Consider the following 14,151-nt stretch of genomic DNA (forward strand, 5'->3'; position numbering starts at 1 on the left):
GAAAGGAAAGTATAATTTATATGTACAACCAATAAACCTGATACAGAAGAAGGGATTGGGACAGACCAGGAGTGGGTGTGAAGAGAGGATGGGAAAGGGGCAGCAAGAAAGTGAAGGGGCAGCGAAGAGTAAGTGGGGGGTTTGCCATGCAAACTGCCACTCTCCCCGGCCCCTCCTGGGGAAGAGGATGTGCCTGTGTCTCCCCAGCCTGCCCTCTACTATTTTGCTCTGGTCCCAAAAGCAAGGAAGTCCCCTGACTAGGCCCCCTGCCTGACCCACTCAAATTTAGTCTGTATCCAGGCCTTCAGGAGGGAGGGCAGAAGTCCTTCAAGAACCTGAGCCCCAGAGCTGGGGACTCCCCCCATGTCTGGCCCGTTGTGTTCTCTCCCACCCTTTCTAGGTTACCTGGGTCCCTAGGACAGATTGGGGAGCTCCTCTTTGGCTTGGGGGAGTATCACCCAACCATTACTCTCTTTGTAGGAGTGGTCCTTGGTCCCTAGGGAGGGGGGAAGATTCCCAACACAAGATGCTGGTACACAGGAGGTAACTGAGCCAGTGAACGGCGCCTTTATTCTGAGGCTGAACAGCAATTGACTCCCTCCCTTGTAACTGCTCCACCCTCCATTTGGGGAGAGGTAGGGGAAGGAAACATGCAGCCACCCCTCCTCTTCCCTTCCTCCCTCCCAGGGTTCATTGTCATCCCTCTCTCAAGTCCCCCTCTTCTCTTCAAAGCTCTTTTCCCCACCAAAGTTCCTAAAGGCCAGGCAAGGCTGATCGCCCACTTTTGCAAGAGATGGAGCTTATATTGCAGGAATAAAGACTGGGAAGCCTCCACCTCTTTCTTTCCCCAACCATTTACTGGGAAGCTGTATATGTTTGGTGGTGGGAGATAAAGGTACTTGGAAGACCCTGCTAACCACCTCCCACCCAGACCTCTTCTCACCAGCACAGTCTTCAAAGCATGGTGGGAAAGGTGCATGGGAGAAAGACAAAGGGCCCTTCCTGAAGAGAGTTGTTGTAGAGAGGGGCACAGGGGCTCCTAGCCCAGTGGTGGCCCAAGGGGTGGGGAAGGTGGAGGATTGGCAGCAGGCCCCAGAGCCTGAGCTGGGGGTCGGCCTCGGGCACGGGGCCTGGGTGAAGGGCAGGCCTGGGATCCGGTCAGTCGTCTATACAGATCACCTCCCCGGCTCGGGGCTCCTTCCGATCCAGCCCGTCTGACACCAATGCCCCCACCATTTCCTTCTCCTTCTTCACCAGCACTGGAGGGCCGTTGGTGGCGGCTGTTTGGGAAGGGGGTGAGGAAGAGTCAATCCCTACTTCACTCCCAAACATCACTTCCTGATATGTTCTTAGTTCTAGGTCACCTCATGCCACTTCTGATTTTCCAGGGTAGGAATGGGAAGACCAGGGTGGGCCCCTCTCCCTGAGATTTTCCCCTGTGCCACATGATGGGACACATGTTCCAATTCTCATTATACCCCCTTCCGATTTCATATTCTCTTTCCCCAAAGTAACCCAGATGGAGGAGGCTCAGGCAAGAGCTACTAAGCCACAGAACCACTGAAACCCTGGATAAGGTTTCTGACAATGGGAATGGAAGAGAAGAAAGGGATGGGAAGAACAAAGCCCAGAACAACTCCATTCCATAAAACGCTGGACTGAAATGAGATGGACTAGAGCAGTAAAAGGGTAGCTGAGCAGGGATGAAGCTTGGAAAAGGAGGAATGAGAGAAGCAAGGAGCGGGAAGTCACCAGCTGACCTGTGATGAAGGACCCTGCAGGCATCTGGCTGTAATTGGCGCCTGCGGCGGCCAGGGCCCCTACGGGTGCGGCGCTGAAGGCTGCCCCGTACCCCGGAGGTGTAGCGTAGGGACCCGGGGGGAAGGCCTGGAATAGAGAGCAAGCTGAAGTTAGAAGGTCCATAGTCTTGAAAGGAAAGAAGGTGTAAGGGAAACACTATGGGCCAACCTCCAGAACTACTGAAGGGTGTAACACAGGTAGGGAGACTCAAGGCTGATGAGTGTGTTCAAGCAAATTGTTTTTCCATGTTGTATAAGATTCTGATGGAAGTGTTTACACATGTGCAGGAGAAGTACCAACAGGGAAAACTGGAGTTAGGGGAAAGAGGGTTACCGGTGTGGGGTGAGGCTCTGTGCCCTTGCTGGCCAGCCGGCTGAGGATGCTGCGCTCGGACATCTGAAGGCGGGCTGCGATGGGGGGTATTCGGGACAGCGTGGCTGGCAGGCGGGTCACGTCCGCCTTCATGTCGCTCAGCAACTCCTCCAGCTGGTTCAGAACTGGGGCCCGGGCCACAGAGAAAGAAGGGCAAGAGAAAGACAGGGAAAGGGAGAGATGGAGCCAGGAAAAGAGATGAGGAGTCAGACGGACAGATATAGTCAGAGAGAGAGAAGGATACAGATGTCAAAGAACCAGAGACCAAGAAAGTAACAGAAGTAGAGAGAAAAAGAGAGTGACTCAGGGAAAAAGAAAAAGTGTCAGGGAAAAAAAAAGTGTCAGGTAAAGAGGCAGAGAGACCAGATCACCACAGAGGACAGATGGAGAGAAACAAGAAAAGAAAAGGGAATACGGAGAAAAGGGAGATAGGGAGGACATTGGAAGACATGGGGCGGGGAGTTGTCAGAACATCCCGTACTGGAAGAGTGAGGGTTTGGGGTTGGGGATGATGGTGAGGAAATAGTCAGGAGGCATGGGAGGTGGTAAGTGGTATCAAAGATTTAAGGAATCAAGGTTTTAATATGTAAGGGGGGAGGGAGGTTAGAGGGTCAGCATTGCAGATTCAAGGAATTAGAACAGGAATCAAAGGGGCCAGGAATCAGTTACTACATCAGATAGGGTTAGATGGTTAGAGGGCTTTGGAATTTAATCTATTAATATCAAGGTAAGAGGGTTTGGGAGGAAGGGTTGAAGGTCAAAGGGAAGTTTCATGGGGTAGGGTCAAAGGGTGGGGGGTGGTTTCTGCCTCACGGGGTGAATGAGATATGAGAAATGTGATTTATGGGACTGGGGGTAAGGATTTTTGTGGACTATACACAGGCCAAGGCCCCGGAGAGGGTGCTATTAGCAGTACGGCAGGAGTGTGGGTCAGCGAAGAAGTTCCACCCTGTGGAGGGGACGTGGCACAGTCTTACGGAGTTTGAGGGGAAAGGTCCCTCTGTTAGGCACTGATGTGAATGCTTTTAGGCATGGATGAGGGTTGGCCGTACAAATCGTAGAGGCTAAAAACCAAGGGAGTGCCAGGTGGGTCGGGGTGGGGTTAGAGGTCAGAGGGGGGTGGTTCAGAGGGTAAAGGGGTCACAGGGGTGGGAAGATTTTGAGGGGTGCGGGGTGAAGACTTACGCAGCGTTGTGGGCCCTCCCCCGCGCGGGGCCGCCGCGGCCCTTACCCTTGTGCAGGACGGCGTTGGCCGGCTTGTTCCCCGCCAGCGACTCCTTGGAGAGGTGCTGGTGGCTCTCGGCCAGGCACTCGGCCTCGGCGAAGCGGGCGTGGAGGGCCATGGCGGGGTGCGCCGGCTCCTGCGACAGATTCAGGTAGGCCGCCCGCCGAAGCTGCTCCTCGATCACCAGCGCCTGCTCCAGGAGCTGAGAGCGGGGGTGGGGGGTGGGGGTGGGGAGGGTGTAAGTGCAAGGATCTGCAAGCAGTGGGCAAGTAGATGGGGGGCCAGACGCAGTGCTGATCCACACTGCCCTCGCTGCTAGTCCAGAGCTTGTGGTCCAGATCCACACCAATACTGACTGCAACCCCAGCACTGACCCCAATCCAGACCACAGTCCCAGACACAAGGTTACACTCTGGTCTTAGCCTCAAGTGTCGGGGCCACCCTCAAGGTGTTACCTTCCCTACATTCCAACCAGATATGGTCCCACCTCTGACCCGAGACCCCCTTCAACACTATTCCTTTCCTCCCTGATCCCCACCTTGAATCTCCGGGCCAGGAACTTATTTTTCATCTCCAGAAAGTTCCCCTTATTGGCTTCAGTTTTAAATGGCTCATTGATAATGGCAAACTGAGCATCATTCTGGATGTCCTGCCACCGTGCATAGCCATGGCTGCCGATGAAGGAAGGGCACCATCAAGGAATTTAACTGGGATGAGCTGGGCTGTGAATACTTCTTCCTTTTGGCCTTATCCCCCCAAAGTGTGGCACAATCCCCCATTCCCTGGGTGTGGACTCGTCTTCTCTTTAGTTCCCCTCTCTCTAGGTTGAGAGAATCTTTTTTTTTTTCTTGTGTTTGTAGCAAAGGATACAGGACAATCCCGGCCAGAAGCCAATAGTCATGTCTTCGGTGCCAGATCTCATTGAGTTTCCCCGAGGAAATAGCTGCCCGTTCCTCATTCTGCCACAGTGTGTGAAGCTCTTAAAAGAGAAAGGAAGATAGATGAGGCATCAGGAGTTTGGGAACCACATCCAGCCCAAAAGACAGGTACAGATGAGGGAACTGAAGAGTGGGTGAGAACTATGAGCTCTGTAAGAGGAACAGGTAAAGATAAGGTTAGGGATTAGGAATAAAAGTAGTTACCAACAAGGTTCAAGTTAGGATTCAGAATAAAGGGGGGATTAAAGACAGCTATGGAGTTAAGAGTACACTTGAGGAGGAATGAGGGCAAGGATCAGAGACAGCATGCACCATTTCATTGGCAGTTACTTGGAATTAAAGGTAGCAGGAGGCCTCAGGCAAAATGATAAACCTCATGAGCATAAGCAAATCCCAGTGAGGCACAGGTGGCAGTGAGAATCCCCCCCACCTGTGAAGCCACCGTCTGCAATATTGAACATGAACCGCGGCTTCTCTGCCTTCTCCTCACGTCGCCCGTTGGACCGTGGCTCGTCTCGAGGAGGCCCAGGTCGAAGCTCCCGGTCCCCTTTTACATCTTCTGCTAGGGCAGATAGAACAGAGCTAACACCTCAGGACAGTCTCCTCCCAGGTCCCAAGACTACTGCCTGTACTGTACTGGCCTTGGAACAGCTACCCACCCAGGACCCATGCATTTGGTCCCCCAGACTCCACCTCCCCTGATTCCCTCAAGGACCCAGGTGTCCAGTCCTTCCACCCATTACCTCTCTTGCCCAAATCCCCTGTCTCCCCCTCCGGCCTCTCCCTGTGTTCCTGTCCATCCAACGGCTTCTCCTCCCCCCTCTCTCCTGGAGTCGACTCTGTGGCTGTGGGAGGGGGTAGGGGACAGGAAGGGAGGATGTCACCCTCATCCCCTGATCCCAGAAGAGGGAACCCCCAAATTCTAAGCCCTCTATCACCCCTAAGGCCATACACCCACCTGACTTCTCTCTGTCCCCCCGGTACCCAGATTCAGGCTCCATCTCTCCAGGTACCCCTGGCATCTCATCCTCTAAAGGAATCCTTCTTGGCTCCAGCCGCTCCCCGAGTGATGGGGCTGGGCTGGCGGCATCAGCCTGGAAGAGGATAAGGGAGTCAGGATGAAGCAGAGGGCTCCCAGGTACCTGACCTCCAAGACCCCTCTACTCCCTCCCTTCCAGGGGAGCCAGGTAGTCACACACCTCTGTCTCCATCTTCTCCCCAATTTTGCTATTCTTCTCTGGCTTTTCCTCCTGGTTTTCCGCTTCATCCTTCTCAAGAGGTGTCCTTATGCCATCTCCTTTCTCACTTGGAGCTGGAGTAGCTACAGGGAGAAGGCAGAGTGAAGAAGGCAGAAACGCCCACCCTGACTCCAATCCTTCTGCGTCTGCCAGACACTGGCCCTATCTCCATCTGTCCTACCATCCCGACCCCAGATTACCAGGTTTAGAGGTGCAAGGACTGTTTGTAGCAGAAGCCTCAGGGGTGGTGGGAGTTGTTTTGGTAGGAGAGGAGGCTCTGGAAGAGCGCTTAGAGTCAGCACTGGGGTCGGGCATCAGCTCAGGCATCGACCAGCGCCCATTGATATGCTCAAACTCCTGTACCTGAGGGGGGCAGGGGAGTTATAGGGACATGGATCAGCTCCAGCCACTGGACACATAGGAAGCTCCAGTCCCTTCTGCCTCATCTTGCACCAGCCTGAGTCCAGAACTCAGGGACGTAAGGCAGAGAAAGGACAGAGCCTAGGTGGCCAGCTTGAGTCTGGGTGAGGGGAAGACTGATACCTTCTTCTTAACGAGAGACATGACTCCGATGCGTGTCAACACTTGCTGGCGACTCAGGCCCTCCCGAGGGACCCCATCAGCAAAGGTTTCAGAACCATCTGCTCCAGGTTCACAGAGATGGCGCATGAACAAAGACACATAAGCCCTAGGGAGCATGGGGGTGGTGGGCAGGTTAGGAGAGCCTTAGGAGGGACAGAGGGTAGTGAGGGGAGCACAGGGATGACTAAACTCCCAAACCCTAAACTCCCCGGGGTGCCTCCAAGGCTCTTCCCCTGGGCCTCTCGATCTCACCATTACCAGCCCTCCAAATCCTAACTCCCCCATCTGGCCCTCCTCTGGTATTTCCACTGTCTTTTTGGCCTTGGTACTTTGCTTCTAGGCCCCATCAGTCTGCTCTTCATCCTTTCCACCAGCTCCCCTGCCAGGTTATTGTGGCCAGGTAAATGTGAGGCAAGGACAGCCCAGGCGAGGCTCCTATCTTAAGCACCTCTCCCATGGGGGATGAAGCTCAGCCTCTCTGCTCTAGGCTCGTCTGAGGGGAGGTGGGGTAGACTCAGGCCACCCCCCAGGAAATCGAGCCAGAAAATGTTGTATGGCAGGGAGCATGGTGATCAGTTGAGTAAGGTCACATCATATGGTGGCCAAGAGAAAGAAAGTAACATCCAAAGCTCTTACCCTTTCATCCAACTCAGCCCTGTATCACCCACACTCACTTGAACTCCTTCTCAGTCTTGCCCCTCAGGTCCCGCACCAGCCACTGAGTGGTGAAGGCATCCTGTGGCGGCATGCCCCAGCGCATCACAGCATTGAGGAAAGCCTTCCGCTGACGGGTGTTGAATCCCAGCACCTGAAGAGGGGGGCAAGGAGGGATTGGGTGATGAATGTCCAGGGATCTCATTTCTTGGTCCTTTCTACCCTTGGGGACTCAGCCTCAATTTCCAACTCCCCGGCCTTCATTCTCTCCTTAGGGAACTCTCAGGGGTGTGGGCCCAGCTCTCACCTCAATGTTGCCCCCAACTCGAGCCAGCAGTGGAGGCAGTGGCTTATCCTTTTCATTCCGGAGCTGCCTCTTGGACTGTCGACGCCCTGGGGGTGGAGGTGACTCCGCTTAGTAGGTCCACCACCTCCTCCACCCCTCAGTCTTTCTCAGCACCCCATTCCCACAAGATACAGAACACAGGGAAGGCCTATGTCATGTCTGAGGCACTTCTAATTTTCTTCCAAGCACTTTCGGAACTATTAACCCAGTAGGTCTAAAAGAATCAAGTCATATTAAAAAATTAGTAGCAAATATTTGATGCCAGCAAGATTATGGTGGGAATGTAAAATGATGTAACCTTTCTTGATCTATCATCTAGGCATCTAAGCCTGCATGGTTATACATTCATAGTATGTACTTTTAACAGTGAAGAGATTATGGATATTTCTTACTTTTGCTTATCTGCAGTCTTTAGTTTTTCTATAAAAAAGCATTTATTTGTATTTAAAAAAGTGGGCTTAAAGGACATGGGTAAGTGAAATGGGAAGAGCTGTGACAGAAGGTCAGGAAAACATGCCACCTTCAGGACGCTCATCAAAGTCTTCATCTTCCTCCTCTGATCCCACTGAGTATTCTGACTGGTTATCTGTGAGGGGAAAGGGCTCAGCGGTCAGTGATGGATCCCTGGATAAGCCCTTCAAGGCCCTTTCTGCCTGGATGTCTCCCCTCAGAGACTTCTGTACCTTTCATTCTGGCCTTGGTCCTCCTGGGGATGCTGGATGACTGTCCACAGTCTGACTTCTGGGCCACATATCCTGAACCAGATCCACTCACCACCCACCTTGACTCTGGGTGCCTCCTGATTCCTGTATATCCCACTCTAAGCAAGGACCCCTGAGTGTCCACATGAGCCCACTGCAACAACCAGATAGTTTAGATTGCCTGCAAACCCACCTGGCCTCTGGGTAGCTCCTACTGACCCTTCCTAATCTCTTTCCCCTTAGCAGGTAAGGCCCTGACCTCTAGTCCTCTCTCTTTCCCTCTAAATGCCCCAGCCTCACAGCCCCTCCTCAGCACTCTTCCCTTCTCGGTTTCTGCATGAGGGGGAGTCCTCACCTTGGTCCTCCTGAGCAGCATCATTGTAGTTAACTTGCTTTCGAACTCTCTTGCCCTTGCCAAGATTCCGGGCTAGGTCTTCCTGCTGTTGTTCATAGTGATGCCTCAGCAGCTTCTCCCAGTAGTCAGGATCCACATTCTCCTCCTGCTTGATGATCTCTCGTTCGATCTCCTCAATCTGAAGAGCAGCAGAATGAATGCTGGCGTCCTTTCTCTTCACCCAGTTCTTCCACCGCAACAAAATCCCTACTTTCTTGCTTCCTAGATCTCCTCAACTCTGTGTACGTTTTCTGGACATTGCACATTTTCCTATCTCTTACCTGCAGTATGCTTCTCCTCCTTGTTATTTCCCTCTTTTCTAAACCTCTCCTCTAGTGCCCTCTGTGTCCCTCCCACTCTGACTCTGAAAGTACCCTTCCATGTTTATTGGTACTCTGTGTGCCTAAGTTTTCTCCAAAGTCTGGTCTCACCCATTAGACCAAAAAGTTGTTTGAGGTCCACTATTGCTTTTTCTTTGCTGGGCACTATGGTAAGAGATCAGACAAAAAAACAAGAGCAAAGGGGGATCCTTCTACTTCAAGGTCCAGTAAAGGACACTGCCTTTCAGAGATGGCCCAGGATAGACAGAATCTGGCCCCAAGCTCTCACCTTGTCTTCCTCCCGCACCACATACTGTGCCACCTTGAAGGAGCTGAGATACTCGTTCATGTTCTGCACGTCAGTGTCCTCAGTTGCATCCTGGTTCCGGTCCAACAGCCGAGCAATGGCCTCATTGTCATAGTGAATCACACTGCTGTCCTCCTCCTTGTTCTCCCCTGGTGAAGAGAGGGGACAAGAGGGGACTTTGAATTCCAACCACAACCTCAAGCAGAACTTTAGAAAGGTCAGAAGAGAACCTGCTCTGCTTGCTTTTCACGGGAGCTCTGGAGAAGAAGGCCCTTTCCCTGGAAGTCTATGTAGAGATCTGTTGTTTTCAACCCTACAGGTAGGGAAAGAGGCTAACCTTCCTCCACGGACTGCACAGAAGAGATTTTCTTCAGAGGTTTCAGAAGAGTAGTGCTCACGGAAGAGCAGGGGCCTGCTTTCAGGGAGCTGCCAAAAAGGTTCTCACCCTCATTTTCATCCTTGAACAGCTCCTCGGTGCCAAATTTGAGGATGTCATCCAGCTCCTGCTTGGACATGGAGCCCGCCTTGGAGCCCAGCCCAGGCCGCACCACCAGATGTGTGAGCATCATCTTTCTCTTGGCCACTTGTGTGATTCGCTCTTCCACTGACGCACGAGTCACAAACCGGTAAATCATCACTTTGTTGGCCTGGCCGATCCGATGAGCACGGCTGAAAGCCTGCAGGAGCAGGAGAAGGTGGGGATGGGCCAGGGGAGATGCCGCCCACATGCTCGGGAAAGGAGGCTGGTAAGGAAGGGTCTTCTACCCGCCAAGAGGTTTATTTCTGACCCCAGAACATGACACCCTCCACCATGAACCCGTGTCTCCTTGCGAAATGGTATAGGGGCTCCAGGGGGCAAGTTCCCACCTGGATGTCATTATGGGGGTTCCAGTCAGAATCAAAGATGATGACAGTGTCGGCAGTGGCCAGATTGATGCCCAGGCCCCCAGCTCGGGTAGACAGGAGGAAGCAGAATTGTTGGGCCCCAGGAGCTAGGAGGTGAGAATTAGGAGATCAGGCTTTTCTTGTACCCAGCAGTTCTGTCTACCTGCTCCTAGATGTTCCCTGACTACAAATAACCATGCCCCAAACTTAAAAGCCCAGGTGGCTATATCCTCCCAGGCCAGCCCCCTCCCATCCCAGGGACTGAGGCACAGGTTTCTCGGGCCTTCATGCCCAGCAGGGACCAGGGCATCTCCCCCCGCACCATTGAACCGATCGATGGCTTCCTGCCTCAGGGCACCGGTGATGCCACCATCAATGCGCTCATACTTGTAGCCTTCATAGTCTAAGAAGTCTTCTAGCAAGTCTAACATTTTGGTCATCTAGAGCAAGAGAAAAGGAAAGAGTCTAGAATGACGAGGCACTGGGATGCACCCTGTCTGCTCTGACGATGATCTTTTTCTACCTCCTCAGCCCCAATCCTCACACTTGTACCCCCTGCCCTGTCAGACGCTCTGCTGATGCTGCTTCCCTGAGCCCCAGCTCTTCCTCATTCCACATTCTTGTCATACTCTCTTGATTTAATATCTTTTCTCCTAAGGCAGAAGTTCTTCTCTGAGACCCATGAAAACGTTCCAGGGAAATCTATGAACCCCCTGAAAATCTGTACAAAACTGTATAATTGTATGTGCAGTTTTCTAGAGAATGGACTCAAAGATTTCATCAGATTTCCAAAAGGTCTGTGCTCTCCTCCCTCCCCAATAAGGTTAAGAAATAGTACCAGGCCCAGGGACCTTCTTTAAGGAGGCTGATGGCTCACCCTCCCTCTTCTCCCCATTCGGCTTCAAAGAAGCTGGACTACAACTTCCAACAGCCTTAATTAAGAACAGGGATCAGAGGGCAAGATGAACTTAGCTATACCAGAAACTCTTAAAGGTGTAATCTCCTAAGCTCTCATACCATGGCAGCCCCAGGAACAAGGTAAGGGATTAATCTGATGGTGAAAAAGAGCTACGGGGATGGGTCACCTGCGAGAAGATGAGTACTCTGTGGCCTTGCTCCTTCAGCTTCCGCAGCATCTTCTGTAGCAGCATGAGCTTCCCAGATGCCTTAATAAGTGCCCCACCCTCATAAGCTCCACTGGGGAGTTTTGGGGACTCCTGAAAAGAAGGGAGGAAAAAGGAGGATGACAGGGTCAGGAAATGTGCCCCCATATTCTGACTGTGCCTAGAAAGCTAGAAGCCCAAATCTAGCCTCCAGACCTTCTAAATTCCTACTCTTCTCAGAAATCCAGTCCCTGGCCTCCCAGCCCAGCTCAAGCCCTATTCTCAACTCCCTCCATTTTCAGACAGGCCAGGCATTTAATCAGTTCCCAGCTCTTGTATCTACCATAGCAGCCACAGGAAAGAGGTATGGATGGTTGCAGCACTTCTTAAGATCCATCATGATGTTAAGCAGCGACACTTGGTTCCCACCACCTCGTGAATTCAAGGCCTCAAAATTTCGAGTCAGGATGTACTTGTAGTATTTCCTAAAGACCAGGGTAGGGGCATAGAAGAGACATAAGAAAGGAAGCAATTATGATGTTGAACTTGGTCACCAACTCTTGGAAAGCTGCCACCTAATCCCCAACCCCTAGTCCAGGTAACCCGCCTTGCATCTCACTTCTGCATGGGGCTCAGCTCCACTCGAACGATGAGCTCTGTCTTGGCTGGCATGTTCTTAAAGACATCAGCCTTGAGCCTCCGCAGCATATGTGGCCCCAGCAAATCATGCAGTTTCTTAATCTGGTCTTCTTTGGATATGTCAGCAAACTCCTCCAGGAAGCCCTCCAGGTTGCTAGTAGCCAGAAGGAGAAAAGGAAATGAAGAGGCTGTCAGGTTCTTTGCCCCTGACTTCAGGCTCTATTCTTCACTTCAGAGGAATCCTCCACTCACTCATCTTCTCAGCCCCTCCACCTCTCATCTCTGCAGACTACCCTAATGAGCCACTTACTTAAACCTCTCTGGGGTGAGGAAGTTCAGCAGATGAAAGAGCTCCTCCAGATTATTCTGCAATGGAGTCCCTGTCAGCAGCAACTTATGATCTATCTTGTAGCCATTGAGGACTCTGAAAAACTAGAAAATGGGGCAAGGCAAGGCAGGAGAAAGGGCCCATTAGTGGCAAGTGGTTGGCCCACAGTATCGACCTTTTCCTGCCCCCAGCTCCCATTTCCTTCAGGATCAGAGGCCCCAAATCCCTAGTTCTCTCCCTCTTCCAACCTGGACTTCTCCCCAGAGGAGACTGCCTCCTGGACTACAGAAAGTCCCCAGCACTTTAGTGTTTAGGACTAGGGCAAGTAGGAGTTCACAGCCTCAAGTTTCTGAGGTCTGGGTATCTCACTCACCTTGGACTGATTGTTCTTGAGCCGATGGGCCTCATCTACCACAAGGCAGGCCCAGCGGATGGAGCCAAGTGCTGCCTGATCAATGGTGATCAGCTCATACGATGTCAGGAGAACGTGGAACTTCACCTGTGCCTCCCTCTGCCAACACAACCATTGTCCATTCGGCTGCCACCTGACACCCAAGTACCTAGATCTCCACCCCCATTCTTTACCCAGACACCCGTCCTGACAGTGACTCCCAAAGAGAGCCGGTTATCCTGTCTTCTAACTTTGACTCCATAACTCCCCAACTTCCACCACGTGTCCAGTACGGACAGGTCTGTGTACACCCCTGGGAGTACCTGCTACATCTCCAGGACTGGAGTGCAGAGGTGTAAGGGTAGGTGGAGGAAAGGAGGGAGAAAGCTGAGTGGGGAATAAAGGGACTGAAATCCTGGTTGGGGTGAAGAAGTGACAGATTTGAGGGTCTTAGAAGATATGAGGTAGAGGGGCTTACCTTCATCTTAAAAGCTTTCTTGCCACCTTTGATAGCGTTGTCTTCAAAGGAAAATTCATTCTCCCGAATGATGGCTCGGCTGTCCTTGTCACCAGTGTATGTCACCACATAGAACTTGGGTGCCCACATCTGGAACTCCCGTTCCCAGTTAATGATGGTAGAGAGTGGGGCACTCACCAGGAAGGGACCCTTTGTGTGGCCCTGGGAGTCAAGGGTAGGGGGCACCATTAGTCTAGGCTCGCAGTTGTATACCCCAGTCCTCTGCCTGCCACGCCCCTTCCCCCATTCCTCTGCCCTCATCCTCCACTCCCACTTTCCCCAGTCCAGGCTAGGCCTCAGCCTGGCTGTCTCCCTCAGGGGCCCTAGAATCCAGCACCTCCTTATAGAGTGAGTAGAGGAAGACGATGGTTTGTATGGTCTTGCCCAGCCCCATCTCATCAGCCAGAATGGTGTCAGTGCCCTGGGCCCATGAGAAGCGTAGCCAATTCAACCCTTCCAGCTGATACATGTGCAGTGTGCCTCCAGTGGCTGTGATAAACCGTGGCTGAGTCTCATATTTCACTGTAGGCTGTAGAGTCAAGAAGTCAGAAAGCTCAAGGGAACTGTCAGCTGCTCCTTTGGTCTTGGTCTCCTCCTCCCCACTCCCTGGCACTGATATCAAGTTGAACTACAATTGCCTCTACTATGACCTAAGCTTATAAAAGTTCTATTTCTTGGTCCCTCCCCCTCATTCCTTAAAAAAATACCCAGCAGCACCACGGGGAAGGAAACTGGTGGAAGAACCCTGTGTGCTGCTATCTCTAGTGGCTCTCTTGCTCTGATGCCAAACTTCCTGGCCACTCTTGGGGCAAAGCTGAATACTGAAGTAAGAGCTACTGTTCAAAGAGGTTGTTGAAACTCTGGGAAGTTCTGTCATTAGCCCTCGGGAAATCTTCAATCACCACGGCTCCAGAAATGGGAGAAAGGCCAAGCGAGAGGACTTACATCGTTAGTAGGAGAATTGGGAGGCCCATCACCCTGCAGCTCCTTCTTCTTCTTCTTATACTTGCGGGGTTGGGCGGGGTCCTCCCCCATAATTAGTTCTCTGGGAAAAGAGCGGGTCTCAGTGAGGCCTGGTCCTTGGGATCCGCACCACCTCCTACCTCCCCCCAACTCTTCTGAACCCATTCTAGACCTCCCTCCCACTTGCCATAACCTAGAGTCTCACATTTCCTTTCTCCTAGGCTATTTACCCTCACCTCTTGGATTTTACCTCTAGTGCCAACTCTCCCCATTCCTGAACACCCTCTTCCCCATTACTCAGGCTAGATCTTATGTCTGTTCTTCACACTGCCTCTTTACCAACCCCGCCCCAAACAACTCAGCCCAGGCTCCTACTGCCCTGAATTCTAAATCAGGTCTGTCCCTACTGTACCTTATTTTATGCTGGAGGTTTAGCTTTCAATGCCCT

At 52.3% G+C, this 14,151-nt stretch overlaps 1 protein-coding gene and 1 non-coding gene across 14 annotated transcripts in view; both read right to left on the reverse strand.

The window, feature by feature from the left end:
• CHD3 (chromodomain helicase DNA binding protein 3) overlaps window positions 1-14,151 on the reverse strand; it is a 25,301-nt gene continuing 11,150 nt past the window's right edge. For 4 of the 13 annotated variants that reach the window (XM_058559775.1, XM_058559776.1, XM_058559777.1 and 1 more), the window contains exons 13-40: window positions 13,686-13,785; window positions 13,078-13,269; window positions 12,702-12,902; window positions 12,206-12,343; window positions 11,815-11,936; window positions 11,485-11,658; window positions 11,209-11,350; window positions 10,848-10,979; window positions 10,085-10,202; window positions 9,745-9,869; window positions 9,323-9,554; window positions 8,860-9,026; window positions 8,212-8,389; window positions 7,676-7,741; window positions 7,117-7,202; window positions 6,830-6,963; window positions 6,117-6,261; window positions 5,774-5,936; window positions 5,535-5,656; window positions 5,294-5,429; window positions 5,079-5,180; window positions 4,766-4,894; window positions 4,268-4,376; window positions 3,936-4,068; window positions 3,358-3,599; window positions 2,134-2,297; window positions 1,761-1,887; window positions 1-1,280 (exon numbers count right to left, since the gene is read on the reverse strand). In XM_058559775.1, the coding sequence (XP_058415758.1) occupies window positions 1,040-1,280; window positions 1,761-1,887; window positions 2,134-2,297; window positions 3,358-3,599; window positions 3,936-4,068; window positions 4,268-4,376; window positions 4,766-4,894; window positions 5,079-5,180; window positions 5,294-5,429; window positions 5,535-5,656; window positions 5,774-5,936; window positions 6,117-6,261; window positions 6,830-6,963; window positions 7,117-7,202; window positions 7,676-7,741; window positions 8,212-8,389; window positions 8,860-9,026; window positions 9,323-9,554; window positions 9,745-9,869; window positions 10,085-10,202; window positions 10,848-10,979; window positions 11,209-11,350; window positions 11,485-11,658; window positions 11,815-11,936; window positions 12,206-12,343; window positions 12,702-12,902; window positions 13,078-13,269; window positions 13,686-13,785 (4,120 nt within the window). In that variant the 3' untranslated portion in view covers window positions 1-1,039. Of the gene's footprint in view, window positions 1,281-1,760; window positions 1,888-2,133; window positions 3,122-3,357; window positions 3,600-3,935; window positions 4,069-4,267; window positions 4,377-4,765; window positions 4,895-5,078; window positions 5,181-5,293; window positions 5,430-5,534; window positions 5,657-5,773; window positions 5,937-6,116; window positions 6,262-6,829; window positions 6,964-7,116; window positions 7,203-7,675; window positions 7,742-8,211; window positions 8,390-8,859; window positions 9,027-9,322; window positions 9,555-9,744; window positions 9,870-10,084; window positions 10,203-10,847; window positions 10,980-11,208; window positions 11,351-11,484; window positions 11,659-11,814; window positions 11,937-12,205; window positions 12,344-12,701; window positions 12,903-13,077; window positions 13,270-13,685; window positions 13,786-14,151 lie in introns of those variants that run through there. The other 9 variants (XM_058559786.1, XM_058559779.1, XM_058559784.1 and 6 more) reach the window with 6 other exon arrangements.
• On the reverse strand, window positions 6,558-6,697 carry LOC131418000 (small Cajal body-specific RNA 21). Its single transcript, XR_009222798.1, has one exon. It is a non-coding gene; the product is annotated as a small Cajal body-specific RNA 21 (non-coding RNA).

Source organism: Diceros bicornis, chromosome 18, assembly GCF_020826845.1.
Source record: "Diceros bicornis minor isolate mBicDic1 chromosome 18, mDicBic1.mat.cur, whole genome shotgun sequence".
NCBI lineage: Eukaryota > Metazoa > Chordata > Mammalia > Perissodactyla > Rhinocerotidae > Diceros > Diceros bicornis.